The sequence below is a fragment of the Ophidiomyces ophidiicola genome (assembly GCF_022830035.1).
Source record: "Ophidiomyces ophidiicola strain CBS 122913 chromosome Unknown scaffold_17, whole genome shotgun sequence".
In the NCBI taxonomy this organism is placed as follows: Eukaryota; Fungi; Ascomycota; class Eurotiomycetes; order Onygenales; family Onygenaceae; genus Ophidiomyces; species Ophidiomyces ophidiicola.
Window position 1 is genome coordinate 276,851 of NW_026054657.1, and position 22,171 is coordinate 299,021.

The 22,171-nt window shown below is 52.3% G+C and overlaps 8 protein-coding genes across 8 annotated transcripts; 5 read left to right on the top strand and 3 right to left on the bottom strand.

Annotated features, from left to right (window-relative positions):
• Positions 1–1,043: 1,043 nt before the first annotated feature.
• Positions 1,044–2,165, top strand: LOZ57_004320 (uncharacterized protein; the record flags this gene model as incomplete). Its single annotated transcript, XM_049253364.1, has 2 exons — positions 1,044–1,520; positions 1,590–2,165. The coding sequence occupies 2 exons, from the start codon at positions 1,044–1,046 to the stop codon at positions 2,163–2,165; spliced, it is 1,053 nt and encodes a 350-aa protein (XP_049107710.1).
• A 1,075-nt stretch (positions 2,166–3,240) lies between these two features.
• LOZ57_004321 (uncharacterized protein) lies at positions 3,241–5,035 on the top strand (the record flags this gene model as incomplete). Its single annotated transcript, XM_049253365.1, has 4 exons — positions 3,241–3,731; positions 3,818–4,131; positions 4,187–4,701; positions 4,757–5,035. 4 exons carry the CDS (start codon positions 3,241–3,243, stop codon positions 5,033–5,035), a joined length of 1,599 nt encoding a protein of 532 aa, XP_049107711.1.
• A 223-nt stretch (positions 5,036–5,258) lies between these two features.
• LOZ57_004322 (uncharacterized protein) lies at positions 5,259–7,221 on the bottom strand (the record flags this gene model as incomplete). The annotated part of the gene is made up of 6 exons (XM_049253366.1): positions 5,259–5,954; positions 6,011–6,521; positions 6,575–6,702; positions 6,754–6,864; positions 6,918–7,052; positions 7,108–7,221. 6 exons carry the CDS (start codon positions 7,219–7,221, stop codon positions 5,259–5,261), a joined length of 1,695 nt encoding a protein of 564 aa, XP_049107712.1.
• Positions 7,222–7,524: 303 nt separating this feature from the next.
• On the top strand, positions 7,525–9,346 carry LOZ57_004323 (uncharacterized protein; the record flags this gene model as incomplete). The annotated part of the gene is made up of 4 exons (XM_049253367.1): positions 7,525–7,704; positions 7,759–7,839; positions 7,898–9,067; positions 9,149–9,346. 4 exons carry the CDS (start codon positions 7,525–7,527, stop codon positions 9,344–9,346), a joined length of 1,629 nt encoding a protein of 542 aa, XP_049107713.1.
• Positions 9,347–10,083: 737 nt separating this feature from the next.
• On the top strand, positions 10,084–11,193 carry LOZ57_004324 (uncharacterized protein; the record flags this gene model as incomplete). The annotated part of the gene is made up of 1 exon (XM_049253368.1): positions 10,084–11,193. One exon carries the CDS (start codon positions 10,084–10,086, stop codon positions 11,191–11,193), a length of 1,110 nt encoding a protein of 369 aa, XP_049107714.1.
• A 528-nt stretch (positions 11,194–11,721) lies between these two features.
• On the bottom strand, positions 11,722–12,375 carry LOZ57_004325 (uncharacterized protein; the record flags this gene model as incomplete). Its single annotated transcript, XM_049253369.1, has 1 exon — positions 11,722–12,375. The coding sequence occupies one exon, from the start codon at positions 12,373–12,375 to the stop codon at positions 11,722–11,724; it is 654 nt and encodes a 217-aa protein (XP_049107715.1).
• An 829-nt stretch (positions 12,376–13,204) lies between these two features.
• On the top strand, positions 13,205–16,821 carry LOZ57_004326 (uncharacterized protein; the record flags this gene model as incomplete). Its single annotated transcript, XM_049253370.1, has 3 exons — positions 13,205–15,730; positions 15,795–16,269; positions 16,337–16,821. The coding sequence occupies 3 exons, from the start codon at positions 13,205–13,207 to the stop codon at positions 16,819–16,821; spliced, it is 3,486 nt and encodes a 1,161-aa protein (XP_049107716.1).
• Positions 16,822–20,964: 4,143 nt separating this feature from the next.
• Positions 20,965–21,882, bottom strand: LOZ57_004327 (uncharacterized protein; the record flags this gene model as incomplete). Its single annotated transcript, XM_049253371.1, has 2 exons — positions 20,965–21,618; positions 21,688–21,882. 2 exons carry the CDS (start codon positions 21,880–21,882, stop codon positions 20,965–20,967), a joined length of 849 nt encoding a protein of 282 aa, XP_049107717.1.
• Positions 21,883–22,171: the final 289 nt, after the last annotated feature.

The following is a 22,171-nucleotide window of genomic DNA, read 5'->3' on the forward strand; positions in this document are numbered from 1 at the left end:
AACATAATCGAAATGCAGCACAGGCAGGATGTGCTTTCAGAGAGCTGAAGCCATTAGACAAAACTCCCAAAATATAAAGGAGGAGCGTAGTGTTCGCTGTTGGGTGTATTGTATGGAATCCAAGCAGAGCTTACTGCGACGACGTATGTAACTTACCTGAGGGGGTGCCTTTTAGTTAGTTGGCTAGCGGAATGCTGTGGGGAAACCTTCGCAGCAGGAGACGCGAGCACCAATCCACAGGTGAGGGGCGGGCTCATCCAGTAGAGTCAGACAGCAACCGGAATCCACGGATTAAGCTGGAGGAAAGGGTGGCCTGCTATTGTCTCGATATCATGTCTTGGAGAACATGGTTCTCCAGGTGAAGCCGCAACTCACGCGAGCCTGGCCTGAGCACATGACAAGCAGCATCCATGCACGTACCACACGGCCTGAATCGCTTGAGATTCATGTCTCACCAGCCGGTGAATCTATAGGGCCGTTCTGTTTCTATTTGCTAAAGATCGTGGCAAATGAGAATCGCCCATTTCAGGCAACACATACATACAAACATACTACGTAGTCTACATCTAGATCTGTGCTCCGTTGACAAACAGAATACCAAAGAACGCCAAGTACAAAATATACAAAATACGGCTCTTTGGCAGGCCCTAGAGGAGAGAAGAACAGAGGCGCACTCATGCCTCAGAGTTGCACTAAGCCCGTGGACGATGCAGATTGTTCTTTCCGCTATGCCGACGGCGTGTGGCCGGGCCTTCTCAAGAAGCTCGATTTCTTAAAACGCGCTCTCAAGGTTCTACCGATGGCGCAGGTCCATGGGCATCTTCATTTTATAATCCACCTGTTATAACTTGTCGGAGAGCATCAGCCATATACTTAGCTTAAGGGTACATTCGTCGACTGACAGGAATACACCCTCAATTGTTGCACCGTTGCGTTGAACTCATGGCAGCCAAGCTGTAGTGCAAGGGCAACTTCAAACCTCTCACACTGTTATTGATGCTACACGAGCTGTTATAAAAAACATTTTGATCTTGATAAGAATGATGAGCCCGTCCGGGGTGCAAGGGGTCTTCCGAATATGCACTCGAATGTTCCTCGCTGTCCTCATTTTTGCGCTCGCAGCAAAGGCAGCATGCGAATGCGGATTTCGAATGCACGATACCAGTCAATACTTCACGCATATCATATATAGCAATTTTAGCCAATACGACAGGTCTAAGAAGCTAGCTGCACATAACGAATTCAAACGGAATTGGGTCATTCAGCGATGGAGCATGTCGTCGGTGAGCTGGAGGACTCCTCTCCCTGTCCAGAATTGGGACGAGAATGTATACCTTGAAGATGGAACTATGGTTCTTCGGCAGCTCGGATACCCTGCAGAGGGCATACTGGCGGGCAAAAATGTTAGTATTGCTTCAATCGCGGGGCAGTCCGACGAGATTTTTCACGGAAGCTTCAGGACGGAAATCAAGATCGAAGGAGCACAGGGCGGGAGCGTTGGCGCATTCTTCTGGTATCATGTTGGTAGCCCCACCTTCACTTCATATCGTGAACAACATTGCTGATCACTCTGAAATTCCTCGGTGCAGGATGACAACAATGAAATTGATATTGAAATACTTACTAGGGAAATAAAAGCGCACGAACTGCTAGTCCACTATACAACGCACCCAGCAGTGGATGCAGCTGGCGGCAGCATCGATAATGCAACGGCAGTCATGTCTATAAAAGGCCATGAGCCGGGCAACTGGTTCCAGCGGCATCGATTTGACTGGGGCAAAAAGGAATTGCGTTTTTACCACAACGGCAGCCTCTTGCACGCCAATGATATGAAGGTGCCTGAGGTTTCAGGGCGCGCACTAATGAATCTGTGGGCAGACGGCGGCCTTTGGAGCGGGGCTCCCAGCACGACCAACGTGTACATGCGAGTGAAGTATGTGGTGATATATCACAACACAACGGCCAGCGACGGTGGCCAGGACCTCGAGTTTAACGCTCGCTGTGCAAGAGCTGGAGGTCCATCAGATGAAACCGTCTGCCTGGATCTTAATGTTGAAGATGGAGCAGTTGATCCTTCATCACTAGCCGCGGTTTTAACACCGTTGCCGTTTTGGGTATTGTCTCTGCTTTGGCTGCTTCTTGTGGTCTTCTTTACCTGTATGTAAAGTCCCAATCAGGCCCATGGGCACTTGTATCCGAGGGCGTCTGATCACCTGGGAAGAAATGGATGTACGAACTCCGTAGTTGAAACATCTTAGGAATGGAGTTGCTGGCCCTGGCTGTGCCCTGACTGGACCGATGGCGCCGAAGGACCACACGTGACGTTTATCGTGCGACGTCACCGGCATTTCGGTGGATTGGCGTGTTTGCACTGCAGCCAAACTTAGCAATGTGCACACCGTGGTTGGTGGGTGGCGGCGACTTTGGGTATCGGCCGGATACACTCGGAGGCCGGCCCAATTCCGGCCAGGCCAATCGCAGCGCGATAAGACTTGCTTAGCCTAATGCTTGGCGATAACCTTGTTGTACCCCATCACACAGTCAACAATGGTGGGTACCTCTTTGCGACGTCGGCTCTCTTGACAGCATCTGGCCGAATCGCTCGCGCAGCAACGGGGTTGAAGGGGTGGAAGGATAATGGAGCCTTTTAAGGACAGCGTAAATGTCTGTGGTTGCGCTGCGAGCGAAATTTCCATGCCGAGTGGCGACTTTTGCGGCTCCAGATACCCCGGGTCACGGGCTTTACCATCGATGTTGTGGCTCCAGATCTATATATCAGATCGAGTCCTGAGGCCTCTCTGGGCCATTTATATCCCAATTCTTCATTGCTAAAAGGCATATATTTGATCGGCATTCAAAAGAAGACCAGCATGCAGGATCTGAGCCGCGTGGTCCAGGCCAAGTTGCATTCTACCACTCTTCCTGCCGCTTTCATGGCTTCTCGCGTAATAGTGTGTTGCGAGGCCGGTATCAATTCCGGCCTCATAAGGGTATATAATCCCCCGGTGTTCCCCATGTTTTACCTGTCTCCTTCGAAGTCCGTACGCTCTGCGGCAAGTGCGAATCCCGTCAAAGACCGAAATCCGCGTTGATCCTTCCCAGACGCTGTGTTGTCCTCTGGAAGATATACTCTATATCCATCTTCCTGCTCATCTCGCCCTACTAGCCCATACCCACCAACACTTGCTGCCTCTCATATATTCAAGAGCATTTCGTCTCACACTCTCCACTCTGCCCATCATGCCTACTCTTGAGGATCTGTCGTCGGCCTCCACCATGAAGAAGTTCCCTCATGTGCTGGATGACCCCATCACCCTACCCCGGTCGCTAGACCCATTCACCATCACTACCTCCACGGGCTTTATGCCTCTTGTTCTTCCTCCTGTCACTCTTCCTGAGGTCTTCGCACCTCTGACTTCCATCCTGGACCGTACCCCTGTTGAAAAGGAAGATGGTACGCCAGGTCTCCTGGCTACCTTCGAGCTCGGCCCAGTGGTAGAGAAGGAGCTTCCTGACCTCACCGACGAGATCGACAAGCTCCTCACTGCCGATGGTAAACCTGATTTGTTTACCATCACGGCTGTCTTCAGAGACTATTCCTTTCTGGCCTCTTCCTATCTCCTTGAGCCCTGTTGGGAACAATGGAAAACAAACCCCGACAGTGGATATGGTTTAGGAAGAGATCGCCTTCCACACTCCGTTGCTGGCCCCATGTATCGATGTGCTGAACTGTACGTACCACACTGTTGTTATGATATTATCTTTCCGTCGATGTTACGTCGAATCTTCATAATCGCACACACTAACCCATCCCCAGCCTGGATATTCCTCCCTTCCTATCCTATGCCGCTGCATACTCTCTCTTCAACTATAAGCTCGCGGATCCATCCAAGGGCCATGAGTACTCTAACCTGCGGCTTGTACGAGCGTTTGAACGTGGCCTTAACCCAAACAGTTCCGAAGCTGGCTTTATCCTGACTCACATTCACATGGTCAAGGAAACCCATGCTTTGATCAGTGGTGTTGTTCGTATCCTCAATACCCTTGATACCGTCAAGGACCGTAAAGAAATCAATGATGCCTATCGGCAAATTCTCACTGCCATGGACAAAATTGAAGAATGCATGGAAGGTCTGTCTTTAAAGCCAACCCTCGTTGATTTGCACTGAGTTAACCACCTTAACAGATATGTGGAAGAATTCTAAGCCTCAGGAGTATCTTTGTTTCCGTGTGTTCATCTTCGGCATCACATCTCAGTCTATGTTTCCCAATGGTGTTGTGTATGAGGGGATCCATGACAATAAGCCTTTATATTTCCGTGGTGAAAGTGGCGCCAACGATAGCATCGTTAGTTCTCCCATTGAAATAAGATTTGCAATTACCCTAACGATCGCACAGATTCCCCTTCTAGATCATCTTCTCGAGATCCCGATGCCAGATACTCCTTTAACAAAAATCCTTCACGAATTCAGGGCTTATCGTCCACTTCCGCATCGTGAATTCCTGGCACATGTGCGCGTTCGATCTGCTGAAATAGGAGTTCAAAAATACTCTGTTCAGGATCCAGAAACCGTCTTCCTGTATCTTAAAGCCCTTGATCACGTACGAAGCTTTAGGTGGAGGCACTGGTTGTTTGCAAGAGAGTATATCATTAAGAGAACACCCCACCCAACTGCAACTGGAGGAAGTCCCATTGTTACAGTAAGTTGCGTCAGGAAATCGTTATTTCGTTACGTACAAACTAACACTAACTTAGTGGCTGCCGAACCAACTGGCTGCTGTCATGGATCTGATGATCTCTACTTACGATGAATATGTTACCCCTGTCATCAAGAATGGGACTGCAGCAAATGGCGGCGCTCCATCTGAAAGTAAAACGGGTGCAACTGCCGAAGGTTTGGAACTCGGCTCTTCGCAACATTATAGGAAACAGGTTGAGGAAATGATGGAGACCGTGCGTGATCAGAGAGTCAAATTGGCCAAGGAAGTTGAGAGGTGGTGCGCCGAGCGGGGTGTGCCCACACAACCTAAGTAAAGGTGCTATACTTCGATTTTGCAAGGGCGCAGCTCTATCCTCATTATATACCTATTTAAAATGTTTAGTACTCATGGAATTGATTTTACGAACCCGAGAATCTCCTGTAATTACACGCCACTCCTCATGTCGGGCAGTATTCACATTACATGCGTACTAATATGAAGAGACAGTGGTGAGAAAAATCCGTCAAATAATCCATAATAAAGATTATTCATATCCATCATACAAATATGATAGAGCCGTTGGGACTTCTATGAGTCCACCGCACGTCGCACTCCTTGGAGCTAATCCTAGTCACATATTGAATATCCCGACTAGATGCGTATTCAACCACATCCAAGCCAATATGATCTGTAGATAGTTTTTTCAGCTTCGGCGTTTCTGAGTCACAGAATTGCTTGACTGTAAGGCCTGTAATTTTTGTGTGCGAAAGATCAAGCACTTCTAGTTTGGGCATATTTTCAAGAATCAGAGGCGCAATGGCGTCGTTGACATTTGTTATGCCAGCAATGTCAAGATGAGTGATAGATTCAAAAAGGCCCTCGCGCATAAGACAATCTAGATCCTCAAATAAAATCCCAGAGCACCATCGAATGGACAACTGCGTTAACGACTTGTTGTTGGACAGTATATCCTTGAGGATTTTTGGTGTAAAGCCACTAAATTGAGAAAACTCTGCAGATTTAAGATCAGTCACCTGACCGAATGAATCACCCTGAGAACCGCGATAAACTATGGTTTGATCGACATATAAATATTCGAGTGTTTTTGGCAGATCTGGCAATTCAGCCAGGCGGGCATTACTATATTGAAATAGTTTTAAGCGAGGATGATCTGGCATGCGAACAGGGTCTATTGACCCAATAGGAAATAACCGGAGTTCTTCCAGATTCGGCAATATAAAGTTGATGTCCCCCTAATTTAATAAGTGAGATTTTAATAACAAAAGACTACCAAGAGTACATCACTTACGTTGCGAAATAGAGGCCATGTAGAAATGCATGCTGTAGTGACATTGGGCAAATAAACCGAAGCCAGAGATAAAGACTTCAAATTTGGGAACACGGGTGGAGTATTATAGGTCCACGGACCTGGATAGATCCATGTCGTTACTCTCTCGAGGTAAGGACAAGATGACAAGATACATAGAAATGTCTCTGTTGAAATAGTGCTAGCTTTCATGAGCGTCAAGGTTCGGAGTTGTGGTAGACGTAGAATATCCCCTTTAACCGCGTTAGGCAGCCCGATTTCGAGAGAAGTTAGCGTATTGCAGCGAGATAAAAGTTCGAGAACGTTTGGCACGAGGTCCGGTTTTAAACGGTATAGAAACGCTTCCTTCAAGCCCCCGTTTGTTTTCATAATGAATGCTCGTATTGTAGAAAGACTGGGTCGTTTCCTTGCAATACGTAGATCCAGGCATCGCCATTGTTTGGACAGGTCATTGCTGAGGCTTCGCCAACGTTTGCAGACACAGGTTGCCTTCCTAAGATTTAAATTATTAGCTGCATAAGGCCGCTATGGTCAAGAAATACGTACAGGGTCGAGCGTAAATCGAGATGATCTAGTATAAGTGACACCAATTCGGCAGGCAGCGCAACAAAAGGGTCTATTCGCTTAGGGGGCGTCATTGCCGTTTCTAACTTCAACAATAAGACCTCGATTTGCTACAGATGATTAGGAGTGAAACAGTTAAATTTAAAGAATATAGAACAAACCGCACGCCTGGGAGCATTGCAGTCCAGCACAAGGAGGGCGCGTTTGTAGAGCCTGATGGCGTCATCAAAGCGTTTCATCAATTGGAGAACTTTCGCAGTGCGAAGGTATCCCTGGCAACCATTGTTATTTTTGTAAAGAGTTCAAGACAGAGAGAGAACGGTACCCGAGCGTCATATTTGTCAGTATCGATCATTTGCCTTCCATCCCGGAGGCCGTGCGTTAGACTACCAATAGCACAGTGTGCGGCAGCTCTGCTATCAAGTAAAGTTAGGGCATCTCCTCGTCCAATATCGATAGCCTAGCTCATAGTTTAGTAAATCTGGCCCCATTCCGGAGAAAGTGGGTGGCCTGACCTTCGAAAACGTTTCGATTGCTTTCCGATAGTTCTTCATGCGATAATGTGACTCTCCAAGTTTTTGGAGAGCACGCACATCAGAGGGCATAGGAGGGCTGTTCCGGGGTAACATGGTGGGAATATTTCACATGGAAAGTAGCTATGCTGAGACCGAAACCTACCAGGACTCCAGCAGTCTCATTGTGGCTATCCCAGACAATATCAAACCACGCGCGGTCTGACGTGTGGGGTAGACGCGCCGGATGCACTACGGCCCGAGAGCGCACGGGCCACTTTGATCGTTAGCCTGTATTTACTTTCTTCCTATTTGGGGAAAACGCTGTGTCAGATTCCAACGTTAGATCTCCTTTTAACGTCGAGCGAAATTCACAACTCGACCGGCGCGCGAGGACCTGATGCTGGGAGCAGAGGAGGCATGGAAACCCATGGCTTGGAAAACGCGTCTGAGTATCTCAACAACCTATTGCTTGCCCGTGGCCTTCTCAGAAATGGCAAAGCGATTGATTTTGCAGGGCTGGCAACGGCGCCTGATGGCGTGGAGGATACAATGACGCGAATTATCAACTTGATCCACGACTTGGTAATGAGGAGAGATGTGTGTTACCTTTCATCCGAACTTCTCTCCTTCGAGGACTGACGGTGAAAACAGCGAGAAGCTGAGCAACACGAGACATACGCCACGACGATCAGAAGCCTCCGAACCACAGAAGCGAAGCAGACCCTAGAAATTGTATGTTAACTCATGTTTTTGTGTGACACATTGCTAATAACTCTATTTGAATACTTAGGAGCGTCTGGAGGTCAAAGTCGATGAACTAAACCGTTCTCTGGCCCTTACTGAGGGACAAGAGCGCGCCTTCAAGTCCAATATTCGAGCGGCAGAGTCTACAATACGCACATTAAAGGAACAAGTTCAACGAATGAAATCCACGGTCCAGCAAATACGGAGCCAGTACGCTACCGAGATTCGTAAAAGGGATGTCGAAATCCAGAAACTGAAGACCCGTTTGACGGAGCGTACTCGCGGCAAAAAAGACGCGCCTGGCGTAACTACCATTACTATAATACCTTCCCCAAAACCTACCCTTTTAAAAGCCAAAACTAGCGAGGGTGGGGAGGGTCTGGATGCACCTGGGTATAGTCTAAGGCAAGAAACTACGGATTTCCTTACCCAGCTTTGCCAGAGTCTCAGCGATGAAAATGACGACCTTATTCGCTTAGCACAAGATTCAATACGGACGTTAAAAGAACTCCAAGGCTTGACTGAGTCCGTGGTAAACGATTGCTCTCAGAGTGTAGAGGTAGCCGAGTTAGAAACCGACTTTCTAACAGGGCCGGTGCTTCCCTACGAAACACTCTCTGCCGAAATGACGTATGTGCTAGATCAATTAAGGGCACTTTTAACAAATCCATCGTTCGTGTCCCTTGAAGAGGTAGAAATCAGGGACAGTGAAATATCTCGGCTGCGCGATGGCTGGGAGAAAATGGAAGAGAGGTGGAAGGAGGCGGTTGCAATGATGGATAACTGGCATAAGCGTATGGCAGGGGGCGGTGATGGAGTCAACATAGACGAACTTCGGCTGGGTATTAAACTGGGCTCGACCATTGATCGCCGTCTTACATCGCAAGGGCCTGAACTTTCGACGCCAAAAATTGAAGCAGACTCAACATCAATCACTGAAGTTGTTGAACCAACGGTAATAAACCATCAAGCATTGACTCATACCACTACAAGTAGAAAGTCAGTCAAGTTCGCCGAACACCAGCAAAAGGTCCTGGAAGAAAGCTCGGGAAATAAGCAGCCTAAAAGATCAACCCAAGCTTGCTTGTCGAATGAGCCCCTGGAGAATGTCATGAGCAAGGATGACGATGAATCTGGCACTGTTGAAAAACACAACACTATCAGCCCACGGAAAAGACAGATTCGAAAGGATACAACCCTCAAGGCTCCCCCACAGGTATAGTTTTCTTTATTTTTGTTTATGTTTTTCTTTTGTTTTTTCTTTTTCTCCGTATTGGTTACTGACTGATTTACGCAGGGCCATCGAATTATGACCCGCCAGGCAACCGGTGCGAAATCGTCGCCTGTAAAATTAGGACCTACAGAACAGCAAAACAAGCCACCCCGCAGCAAAAAACGAAGTAGCACTTCTGGCGACTCAAACCCACGTAGCCGACGACGAAAGAGCGCATTTTCCGCGAAAGAGCTGCAAAAGCTGTCAAAAATTGCTGATTGAATGTTGTTCTGTACTGTCTCGAATTGATACCCTTTGCTTGAATACCCCTTCATCGTTTTGGATGCATGCCTGGAGTTACTGGAATTGGTTTATATCCGATCCATAAGATTATCGTTGTCTGTCGCTATATACAAAGATTTTGGTTAATAGGCGTTTTGTTTATATAGTACGATATTATTATCGTCAAACAGCACGCTCCTCCATATATTCAGCGCATAGGATCAAATTTATCGTTGAGTGATTCCCCAAGCCACAGTGCCTGGTTTCATAGGTTGTTCTAGTCACACCCACACTCTACAGGCAGTGGACGAGTGTGGCCGTGGTTAAAAAGGATAGGTAAACAAGCTTAAGATAAACACTCTTCATTCCACTGGAGCTACCCCTTTATCACGTGAGGTCTTAGAGTAACGAGCCTCGGCAAAGTCTGGCAAACTGGAATGCATAATTCAAGATCGACTTGAGAAACAGTTTCCCACGTTTCTGGCTCTTTAGCCAAGATCGTGGCGTATGAGGATGCTCAATCAAGTATTTAACGGGACGGGATCCGTCGTTCTTCGCTCGGCTCCATCAGTGGCCCGCCTTTGTTCCCGATTATTACCTCGGGAACGCAGCCAGAGGACAGTTTTACTTTTGGAACAGATATCCGTATGACCTTCGATTTGTGGTCTTGAAGATAGTCGTCATAGATCTTAATTTATCGAGAATTTGCCTGGGTTTACTGCAAAAAACAGAGCAACATGGACAGTTCACCAGCCCCAGCATTCGAGGGCTGGGTTAGCCATTCAGCGACATCCCCTCTAACTTTCACCACCTTCAAGCCAAAACCTTTTTCCCCTTTCGATGTCGATATCAAAGTTACGCATTGCGGCATATGTGGATCGGACATACACACTCTCCGCTCAGGCTGGGGTCCGACCAATTACCCATGTGTCGTCGGCCACGAGATTGTCGGCCACATTGCCCGTGTAGGCTCGTCTGTGCGCAGCCTTAATTCGCCGTCCAAGGACTTGAAGGTCGGTGATCGCGTTGGCGTTGGCGCTCAGTGCAGTTCGTGCCTCAAAGCAGACTGCGAAGAATGCACATCTGGCCTAGAGCACTATTGCCCTCGTGGGACCGGAACATACAACAGCAAATTCGCCGATGGAAGCAAATCATATGGTGGCTATGCAAAATACTGGCGAGGACCGGCCTACTTTGTTTTCAAAATACCAGACGCTTTGCCTAGCGAACTAGCTGCTCCATTATTATGCGGCGGTATCACGATGTTTTCACCGCTGCTGAAAAATGGTGCTGGGCCAGGAAAATCCGTGGGAATCATTGGCATTGGTGGCCTAGGCCATATGGGGTTGCTTTTCGCCAAAGCAATGGGCTGTGATCGTGTTGTCGCAATTTCACGAACAAACTCGAAAAGGGCTGACGCTTTGGATGGTTTGGGAGCTGATGATTTTATTGCTACAGATGAGGATAAAGGTTGGGCTAAGAAGCATGCAACCTCATTGCACTTTATTATAAGCACTGTGTCATCAGGAAACATGCCGCTGTCCCAGTATCTCAGATTGCTCAAGCGTAATGGCTCATTTATCCAAGTTGGAGCACCAGAAGATCCGTTTCCATCTTTCAAAGTTGGGACGATGATAATGAAGGGCACCGTTATTGCTGGATCGCAACTTGGCTCTCCTGGTGAAATCCGCCAAATGCTTGATTTGGCTGCTAACAAAAGAGTTCTTCCATGGGTTCAGCAGAGAAGCATGAGCGACGTCAACAATGCTTTGGAAGATATGGATGCTGGAAAGGCACGTTATCGATATGTACTAACCAATCCATCTGAAGAGCTGGCAAAACTATAACCTGACAGAATTTGAAGCTGCAAGGGTTTTGGTATAGTAAATATATTCAAGGTGCTAAGAATAGAGGCAATAGTAGCAATCAAACAAGTTCTGACCAAACCCAATTAAAATCTAGAGAAGCGCTGAGCCAGTAAACATGGTTACAAACCCGTCGTTCCCGGGCTGGGTTTGCTCCGCGATTCTGCTGCCGCATGAGTTGTGGAAACGGGAAGCTCAACAAACCATGGCGGACGAAATAGCATTTCGAAATCGTAGCATGCTAGAAACGGTGCGGTTGTATTCGCCTCCTCGACCTTTGGTGTTGGGCGGCTGCATATGGGCAAGGCGAAGAAACCCCCGCCCCAGTGCAGCGACTGGGGAATTCGATGGGGCTTTATCATTTGCCCATGTAGTAGAGGGGGGTTCAAGCTTCGCTGGCCATCTTCAGGGGAACAACGAGAAACTGGAGTAGTGCTTCGTTGCTGTTAAAAGAATGCCATGCTCTTTTCGAGTTTCCGAGCTTGCAGGATTGTCGTCGGTTCCAGGCTCTCAACCACCGCCGCCGCCGCCACCCCCACCCCCACCGCTGCTGCGTGCTGCCTCACGACGCGTCGCGCGTTCAATGATAGTAAGGCCAGACACAAGAAACATCAACTCGAATTCCTTTCCATAAGTCTCGTTGAGTTGAAATTTCCCTTGCTTTTTAATGCTCTTGACCCCGTTGTTCGCAAAAACGCCCAATACTTCATTTGTCTTCTCGTCTAGGAATTTGAAGTTCAGTGAGCTAAACATAGATGGCTTCGAGCCATCCACACCAATAGAGTGGGTGCGTTTCCAGAGAAAACTCTTCCGTTCAGGACCGGAGTCGGTGGGGATTGTCATCTCCAGTCGATATTTCGAGTGGTCCCTGCTTTCCTTCTTCAAGTCTTCCCACACCATCTGTCCAGCGTCCACGGGGTCCCCGAGACCGAGTTTGGAGCTACTGGAGAAAGTGGTGAAGTTGGAAATGGCAACAACGGGACCGGTACGGTCCGTTCCCACGTGAAAGGTCATTTCGGGTCTCCCAAACGTGAACGTCAAACATCGGACATAATATAGGGGCGTTTTATCCGCCAATGTCACGGTCATATTAGTATGGGACTTTGTAAGGTAGACATTGAATATCTGGGTTTTGTCTGTGTGAGGTAGATCGATGGCGGGCATTATGAATAAAGGGGGCGTGAAGTAATTAGGATCAGAGTACCCACGGTTGCCCACAATTTAAGGCTTGGATGCAGGCGGCTCAAGGAGGGATGTGTGTTATGAATCGTTCTCCTCCCTGGGAGATAGTGCCTTGATTTATACCCCTAGCCATGGCGATCTCGGAAGATGTGTCGGATGAGGCGTTGTGGCCATTGGTTGCTGCGGCTCTGTCGTTCCAGGCGCTAAAAGAGGATAAAAGGACATGATTGGCTCCCTTGGCACAGCCGCGACATGACATAATCACACTATACCCAGGCAGGGAATATCTCGTATAGGCCGCGATCTTCAGCCTCTCCGACTCTCCAGGCCTTGTGACATGGTAAGGCAAATTTCTGTGGAGCAAGAGCCAAGAGAAATTATGCTGCCGTGGATCATATCCACGGCGGTAATGTTCGAGCTGCGGGCTTAATGCTTGTGTTGTTGACGGATAAAGTAGTACTGGGACAGCTACCCATATATCAGTACCTAATCCAATGCCTAAACTAACATGTTTTTTTATGCCAACAGTTAGTACGTTGTAGTTAGCAACAGACAGAGAACTACCTAGTACGGAGTACCGAGTACATAAACGTTTGAGGGCGTAGTTGGTTTTCGAACTTTATAGGCGCCGGGCGGCTGTTGGCTTCTCGGCCCGAAAATTTATCCGGCAACGCTTTGCGACTTTAAAGCTTGGGCTGTGAAAGTGATAACAAACGCGCAAAAAGAAACAACAACAACAAAAAGGCATTCGGTTGTTCTTCATGGGCATGACCATCAATATTCGCGTCTAAACTCGATACCTACGTTCGCTATGGCGTTTCCAAGCTCCTACGGGAGCTCGAGCCCGCCGTCGACGCCTGCCAAATCCCCAGGCTTTGGCTCAAGCGGATACTCAACGACACCAGCTGGGCAGCCCCCCTCGTCCTCCCGCTCTTTCGCTCCAGGCGGGGACTCGTTCTCGTCACCTGCTTTCGGGAGCTCGATAGGCTCTGAGGCGCCAAAGGACCTGCTGTCTTTTTCGACGACTTCTACAAACTTCGGCTCGCCCTCGCGAAATATGCCTTTGTTCGGCTTCCAGCACCAGCAGGCGAAGAAAGCTGCTGGTGGGAGAACGCCTCGAAATAGAAATTTTACCAAATCGAAGCTGTCGTATAGCTTTACGCCCTTTGATGATGACGATGATAACGATCAAGAACACGAAGAAGGTGATGAAGAGGAGGAGGAGGAGGAAGAGGGGGAGGAGGAAGAAGAAGAAGAAGAAGAAGAAGAAGAAGAAGAAGAAGAAGAAGAAGAAGAAGAAGAAGAAGAAGAAGAGGAAGACGAAGATGAGGAAATGGATGAAGACGACGATGATGAGGAAGACTCGGACCTTTCAGACAAAGACGCAGATGCCGCGGTGCCTGCTGGTACTAACATCTTCTCCGGACATGTACGAAAAGGAATGATCTACTCCAACCCTCAAAACGCCAAGCGCGCCCGGCTGGACGAAACCTGGGTTCAACAGCAGTCCTCCAGCCCGATGCAGCTGACCTCCCAGAAAAGCCCTTCTGCATTCCCCGGGATCGCGCGCGACATTGCATCCAGGCATCAAGTAGCTGCTGTGGACGAGCCGAGCGGCCTGATACTTGGAACGGAGGATATTATTGGGGGCTTATACGATGTGGTTAGGGAGCGGGGCGCGGATGATGACGACGATGATGATGCTGTCGAAACTACGTTGTCTGATGTTTGTGAGAAGCTGTCAAGTCTCTGGGTGGAGTACGCTGGAGACGCCGGCGCGGCGGTCAACTACCAGAATGGATGCATTGGGCCTGCAGCTGAGTCGTCGGGCGTGATGAAGGCGAGTTTTCTGGCATCGCTGCTCCTCCAGCTGCACCATCCCCCCATGTTCCAGCCTCAAGCGCGAGACCGGGGCCTGCATCCGTCTCGCTCTCCCTTCCGCTCGATTTACCACACCCCGCCAAAATGCCAAACACCAATTCCAAAAGTTCTGTTTGACTGGATCTCCAAATACCACTCTCCCCAGTCTGCCCGATTCAACGCGCTGAAGAAACAGCAGCCCAACCCCACAGCGTCGCCGACCTTCTGGAACACCGTCCTCGCCATGACGCTCCGCGCGGATTTCCCCTTTGTGATCGAGTTGCTCGAACTGGCCGATTTCACGTACGCGCGCACCGCGATGGAGGAAGGCAGCCGCGAGCCCGGATACCACGGCAGACGACTCCAGACGATCCAGCAGTGCGTGAACAAAGCGCTGCAGCTTCTCCGGTCGAGTCCCAGCGTGCGCAGCGACGACTGGGACATCAAAGGCATGGAATGGGCGCTGTTCCGCAAGCAAGTGGCGGCGGCGATCTCTGAGCTCGAGGACCTGGCCGAGGGCGCGGACCGCGGCGGCAGCGGCGGAGCGCCCGGGTTCCAGGCGTCGCACTTCGGCCTGTCGTCCAGCGTGCCCCCGGGCTTCCTCTCGTTCAGTCAGAGCGCGCGCATGGCCGAGAGTGGCATTCCCTGGTCCGTGTACCAGCACCTCCGGTCCCTGTACGGCATCGTACTCGGCGACGTGGCGGCCATCCTGAAGCACTCGGACGACTGGGTCGAGGCGACGGTGGGCCTGTCGGCGTGGTGGAGCGGCGACGACGACAGCGAGATCTCCGTGGACGGCAGCGGGGCGCGCGCGGTAGCAGCAGCAGCAGGTAATCCTACGACGCGGACGTCCGTGGCGCCGCGCGTGGTCGATGTGAACACGGAAGATGCATATCTACGACGTCTGGACTACGCGTTTACGTGCGTGACGGAAACACTGGGCAAGGACGGGCTGCGGCTCAACTCGCTGAACGCGTGCGAGGTCGGGCTGGCGTCGGTGTTCGAGGGCAACGTCGAGGGCGTGCTGCGGCTGGCGCAGACGTGGAGCGTGGGCGTGGCGGCGGCCACGGCGGAGGTGGCCAGCTTCGGCGGCTGGCTGGAGGCGGCGGCGGGCGCGGAGCCCATGCGCGGCTGCTTCAACGAGAGCGAGCGCATGGTGCTGGGCTACGGCGGCATGGGCACGCGGGAAGAGGGACAGAAGTCGAAGACGGAGAAGCTGTGCAAGGACGATGTGCTGGTGGCGTACTCGGCGGGGCTGCGCGCGCGCGGCCGGCTGGAGACGCCGGCGAGTGCGCCGCGCGATGGGTGGGAGTTGGCGCTGGAGGTGCTGAGTCGGCTGGATGATCGCGAGGTGATGAAGGCGAAGGTGAACGAGTTTCTGGATGGAGTGGCCGTGGAGTCGCTGGAGAAGATGGACCGGCTGTGTTTGCTGTGCACGGAGTTGGGGTATCAGGAGGAAGGCCGTCGGATATCGGAAGTAAGCTGCCAACGCCCTGCCCCCCCCCCTTTTTTTTTGTTTGTCTGACTGACTTGATATCCAGCGCTACGGCGACAACATCGCGGAGACGACGGAGGACTACGGCACGGCGCTCTTCTGCTACGCGCGCGCGCACTGCTCGCTCAAGATCAAGAACGTCACGGACATGCTGGTCTCGCTGTGCCTGGTGCAGTCGGCGGCGTACCCACCGGCAGCGGCACTAGACGCGCAGCTGCGCTCGCTGCTCTACGAACCCACGGCGGCGTTCGCCGGCATCGCAGCGGTCGACGCCGAGGGCGCGGCGCTGCTGCAGTTCTCGTTCAGCGGGTACGCGACGCTGCGGCACTTCTACGACATCCGCGACGGCGAGCCGCGACGGCCGTTGGCGCGCAAGCGGGCGGCGGCGCAGGCGCTGGCGGCGCTGATTGGCAGCGCGGCGGACAGCATCTACGGCGGGCTGTACGACCCGGACCGCAAGACGGCGGTGCAGGTGGACGGCTTGCTGGTGCTGCTGGGCGAGGCGCTGGCGCTGGTGGCACGTAAGTTGGCGGCTGTTTCTTTTGTGTAGTACGTACGGATCATTACTCACACTGACTGGCTTTACAGCGGATCCCAACCGGCACTTCACGGGCGGCGAGCTGCGCACGATCCTGGCGGCCATCGAGGACCTGCAGACGGTCACGGCGCGCGTGTACGAGCAGTGCGAGGCGTGTCTGCGCTCGGCTCTGGCGCAGTACGACCGCGATGCCAACAACGACGACAATGACGACGACGCCGCCGGCTCTGGCTCTCACTCACCACCGCACTTCCTGCGCCAGTCGATCGCATCGTCGGGCTGTGGGGGTTTGTTCTCGCTGGTGGGCAGCGAGCTGGCGATGTCGCAGAGCCGATCGCGCAGCAGCCCAGGCGACTCCGGGGTGTTAGTGGCGCGGGTCGAAGGCAGCGGCGGCCAGCAGGGCGTGCAGCGCGGGTGGGACTGGCGGGCGACGGTGGGCACGGAGGTGCCGGGACGGACGATTCTGCGGGCGCTGCGGGCGACGCTGGCGACGGGCCTGAGCCAGGCGGCGGCGGTGGTGGGGGTGCGAGGCTAGCTGGTGGTGGTGGTGAACGAGCCGGCGGAGGAGGATGGGATGTATGATAAGGCCGAGTAGCGAAAACAGCGTCTCTCGTAGTGGCCCGGGGGGGCCGGGCGTTGAGTCACGGCGTCCGCGGCCGACGTCATGGGAATACTACACACGATCATAATAATAGCAGCCAGCAGGCGTGGCGGAGACGGGCGCTCAGACGCGGGCAGGTTCAGCTGGGAAGGGATGCGGCGCGTGGCTTCGGGCTGAGGCTGCTCATAAGTACTACTACTACTACTACCACCACCACCTCCTCGACAGCCGACTCTCCGCGCGGCCTGGCGGGGCTGGGCGGGGCTGGGCGGGGCGCGCCGGCGCTGAGTCACGCCAGCCAAAAATAGCGGCGGTGGCGGTGCAGCGATACGGAGGAGGAGCGTAGGTAGTAGTCAGTGAGTTGGCTATTCTGTACTGCGAGAGAGAGAGAGAGAGAGAGAGAGAGAGAGGCCCTCACGGTACCGGCCAGTTAGCTGTTAATTAGCTAGTTAGTACCTAACCTGTTAACTAGCTAGTTAGTCCCTGTTAACTCAGTGTTAACTTAACTAAGTTAGCGACCCAACTTAACAGCCTCAGCCACACGCCAAGCCCGCCCGCTGCTCGCCCGGGCTAAGGGCTTTGCCGGCGCGCAAACTGGCGCCCGGATGGATCGTTCTGGGGCCGCCCGGCGCTGCACTGCGCTGCGCTACGCTGCGCTACGCTGCCCGGCGCTGGCTGACTCTGCGCGCGCCCGTCGGCCAAGTCCGCGCCCGCGCGCGATCCTTCCGGCCTCTAGCTGGCTGTCTGGCTGTCTGGCTGTCTGGCTGTCTGCCTGCCTGCCTGCCTGTCTGCCTGTTCGTCTGCAGCTCGCGGGCTGGCTGGCTGGCTGGCTGCTGCATCCCCCCACCAGCCAACTACCTCCGTCCCTCATCCTGTCTCTCCCGCTGTCTCTGCGCTGCTCCTCCAGGCTGCTTCCCGCCCCACCGACTAGTAGCTGCTCGCTGCCCGCCGTGCGCTCGTCCCAGGCGTCACCGCGAGCTATGGCCAAAGCTTGGTGTGCGCGACTTGACCGCGCTCGTCATCGTCATATTTATATCCAAACGCCCCTCGCTATATATACCGCCCTCCACGCCTCCCCCGGACATGCCATGCCTCGCCACGCCCGCTCCGCTCCCGCTCCCGCTCTTCCTCTCTCTCTCTCTCCCTCTTGACGCTCGTTTGCCCGCTGCTGGCCGTTCCTGCCGCTCGCTTGCCTCTGTTTCTCCTTGCTTGCTGCCCGAACCCTCCCCGCGTGTTTGCTGGCCTGCCTCTCGCTCTCCCTGCCCTCTCAGCAAACGGGCCTATCTTCTTAATATAATCCCCCACTGGCCCAGTCCACGCCTGCTTGCCCCTCCCCTTTCTTATTCTCTCAGCGATACCCCCCTCCCCGACCCCGTGCCAATGTGCTACCAAGTCGTCGAGCTGTACTCCGTGTGCCGCTGCCTCTACCACAAACACGCCGTCGACCCCTGCACCGCCTACGGCCAGCGCGGCCACCGCGTGCAGGAGAAAGTCGTCCTCGTCGGCTACGCATGCCCCTCGCACTCCGCCTCCGCCCGCGGGCTCGCCGCCGCCCCTGACCGCCCGGACTCCGGCTACTCTAGCGGCAAGGGCGCGTTCCGGTAATCGGCCATAAGAAGCAAAATTCCGACCTGGTGTGGGGTTTTGTGTGTGTGCATGACTGGCATCGCGAGGAACTTAGGGGAAGGCACGGAGGAACCGAAGCATGACGACGACGACGACGACGCCTGGAATCGCCGTTCTAACCAGGTAGCCGTGCAGGGTCATTGACACGTCACCCAGCCCTCCCACAATCTCTCCCACTAGAATGCCGGCCATTCTCTCTGCGATCGTTAGACGACACCTCTCCTATTACTGCTACATCTCCTTATTCCTCCCGTCGAGTGAGAGTCGTCTTCTCCCCTGGAAATCCCCCTTTTTTTTAATCCCTGGTCGATTTGCCAATAATGATCGAAAAAGAGGCGAACCTGAATACAAATCCAACAACAAAAAAAAAAAAAAAAACAAAATAATGTCCCGATCTCCTCAGCTACGGAGTATGCGAACCGAGGCGCGACTGGGCCCAATGGCTGGTCTCCGCTGAGCCCAGTTTGCCTCATTTGCCGACGCCGTCGCACCTGTCACTCCCGGTTTCCTTGGCCTGCATCCCGGCAACTTCACTCTATGTTTTCCTTTTGTTCTGTCTTTTGTTTTTTTGTTTGCTTGTTTGTCCATTTGGTTGTTCGGTTTTGTTGCTTTGTCTGCTAGAAATGCAGGAACTGTGAGCACTGGATGCGCACACCCCCCACACACACACACCCTCACCCCTTGTGGGAGGCCCACTACACCCCCTGCTTGCGTCCCCTTTCACTCCAAACCAAAAGACAACTTGACTTCACAACGCCTGGTCGTTGGAACTCACTGCTGCCCCGCTTTTTTGGCTTGTCCAAATTTCCCCTTTTTTGTAATGGAATGAATGTACGAAAAACATGGGCCGATGACCTCATAGCATTTTTGGTTTATTTTGCTGTTTTCCTGCCTCGCCTTGTCAAATTTCCCCCCCATCCATGGCTATAGGTGTTCTCTTATCTTTTGTTTTTTTTGTCAGAAGCAAGCTCATAAAGGAAAGCATTTTCATGGGCGCATCTGGGAATCTTATTTCATTTTTTGTACTGGAGTTATGTTTTTTTCTTTTCTTTTATTATCCTTCTTCTTCTTCCATGACTGGGAGTGCATTGCGCCCTCGCCACTGCCCTTTGGCCGGGGCTGGATCCCGGCCATGCTGAAGAAAAAAGAAAAAGAAAAGAAGAAAAAAGGGAGTATTACTCTGTGATGTATCTCCTTTCCTGCTGTTACTCATCTCGATCTCCTATTTTTATTCTCGTTTTGCTGTGCAGAATGATGAGGGGGGGAACTGGCTTTTTCCCAGAGATAAAAGGCGAGGATCTTGATTCGAGCTAGAAGAACTAGCAGTGTATGAAATTAGTATTGTTAGCATTCTCATTTTCTCATGTTGTTGTTACTTGTGTATGATCAATATGGCTTGATTAGAAAATAGAGTGAACGGGATCACCCATTTTTTGAGTGGCTGCGAAAGCTTGTTTGGTGCTTTTTAAGCATTTTTTTTTTATTCTGAAACAGGATGTGATAAGCTTTGGATGATGTTTCTTGTTTTGAACTCGGGGGGAGATTGGTTGATATTGATCTGCGAAGCGATGCATCAACAAGATCATGGGAGCTCGGCAACTAAGTAATAAGCAGGCGAGCATTGCTGGATCTACATAGATCCACTATTGGAAGTGAGAGAATGGTGGGCAGTGGCAATGGCGGGTACGTAGTTATGTAATTCCATAGCATTGAAACAGTCGACACTGTTCTTCTAAAGACAGCATCCTCTCTCGAAATATACATAGTATGTTTTGACATGCAGGTGGGCCAAGGTATACACAGACAGAAATGCAGACTTGGGGGAGACATGAAGAACATGAGCCATGTCGGGCATTAGCAAAAAAGACAAACAAAAGTACAACCAAAAGTTTCATCTCTCATATCTCGTCAATTTTTTGTTGTTTTTCTTCCCCTTTTCTCTTTTTTTTTTTTTTTTTACCGTGGTGATAAAGTAGTTATATAAACACACATTCGTCGAGTGCATAGCGACTGCGGGGACATTTAAGACACATACAATTTCGTTACAACGTCGTCGCTTTCTTGTCAGTTTTGATTTTGGGCCGCGGGCCTTCGCCCGGCCACACCTCGCGCCCGGGGTGATTCGTGACAGCGCGCATCCAGCACGTTAGTTAGTTATGTGTAACGGCGGACGCGAGATGTGCTGGCCAGAGAGGAACACGACTGGGCCGGATCTCAACGCAAACTCATATCTTCCCCTCTTTCGATTATCCCCGTGTGCGACGCCGACGAACGACGACGACGACGACGATGCTGGCGGGAGCGGGGAGGTGGGGAGGTGCAAAAAGATATACGCGGGATATGCGCGCTTGTGTAGTTCGTTATCTCCGCTTCGCGAGGGATGAGACACCCCATGTTGGGTGGTTTTTTTCTTTCGATTTCCTCCGACTTTCCGAGACTTCTCCGCGCCATTCAGCGCCGCACACGGACCTCGCCGCGGCGCACGTACGCGCGCGCGCGGCGGTACTCCTCCTCCTCCTCGGAGTCGGAGCTACTGCACGAGCTCGACGAGTCGGACGACGCCGACGACACGCACGGCGACGCGCCGCCGCAGCGCTTGCCGCCGCAGTGGATGCGCACGCGCTGGCCGGCGGCCGTGATGCCGAAGCGCTGGCACGTGCACGGCGAGGCGCCGCCGCCGCCGCTGCTCATCGACGACACCGACGACGTTGGCGACGTGCTGCCGCCGCGCGACGAGAACATGGAGCGGCCGGACGTCGACGACGTCGGGCTGGCCGAGATGTCCGAGTCCGAGTCCGACAGCGCGGCGTGCGCGAACCGCGTGTTGAGCGCGTCCATCGCGCGCTGCGTCGCCACGTACCCGTTCTCGCAGAACCGGCGCGACTCGTACGGCTTCGACGGCTTGGGGTGCTGGATCTTGGACGGCGAGAGCGCCCGGCCCTTGGGGATCGTCTGGCTGGCCACGCGGGCGTGCGAGGAGGTTGTGGTTGCGGCCGGTGCGGCGTCGCGCGGCACGTCGAGGATGTTCAGCGTGCGTCGTGTGGTTTTCTCCACAGTGGACTCCTTGTTGACGTCGTGGTAGACGTGGTGGCCGTCCAGGATGTACTGTAGAATGGATTAGTATGGCTGGTGGCTGGCTATGTTGTGTGTTCAGGGGGGCATAGGATGGCTCACGTAGTACCAGTATCGTTGACCAGGCTTCAACATAGACGATTGGAAGCGGAATTTCCCTGCCCAGGAAGCATACTTCCCGGCAGCGGTCCTGGTGAGGGGCAGTTGAGTGCGGTAGTTGTCCCAGGAACCAAGCAGCTGAACCGTCTTGATCTTTGGTGGGGTGTTGAGCGAAAAGTTCAGCTGCACAGCGGCCATATTCGCAATATTGTTAAGGGAAGAATCCAAAACAAATACGTTTAGGGAGCGTAGAGAGCAAATATTAAAAAATTATAATTATGAAAAGGATTGGAAAAGATATTATAAGGATAGTATTTGTAAAAAAAGGCTGTGTGATGGGCAAAAAGGGATAGCTAGCCAGAGCTCCCTTTCGACAAGATTGAATTCGACGCAAACAGATGTGCGTTCAGGGGACGTTTACTGCGAAATCGCAAGCGCACAGCCGCAAAAATAGAGAATTAAAGGGGGGGGGAATTGGGCTTAAACA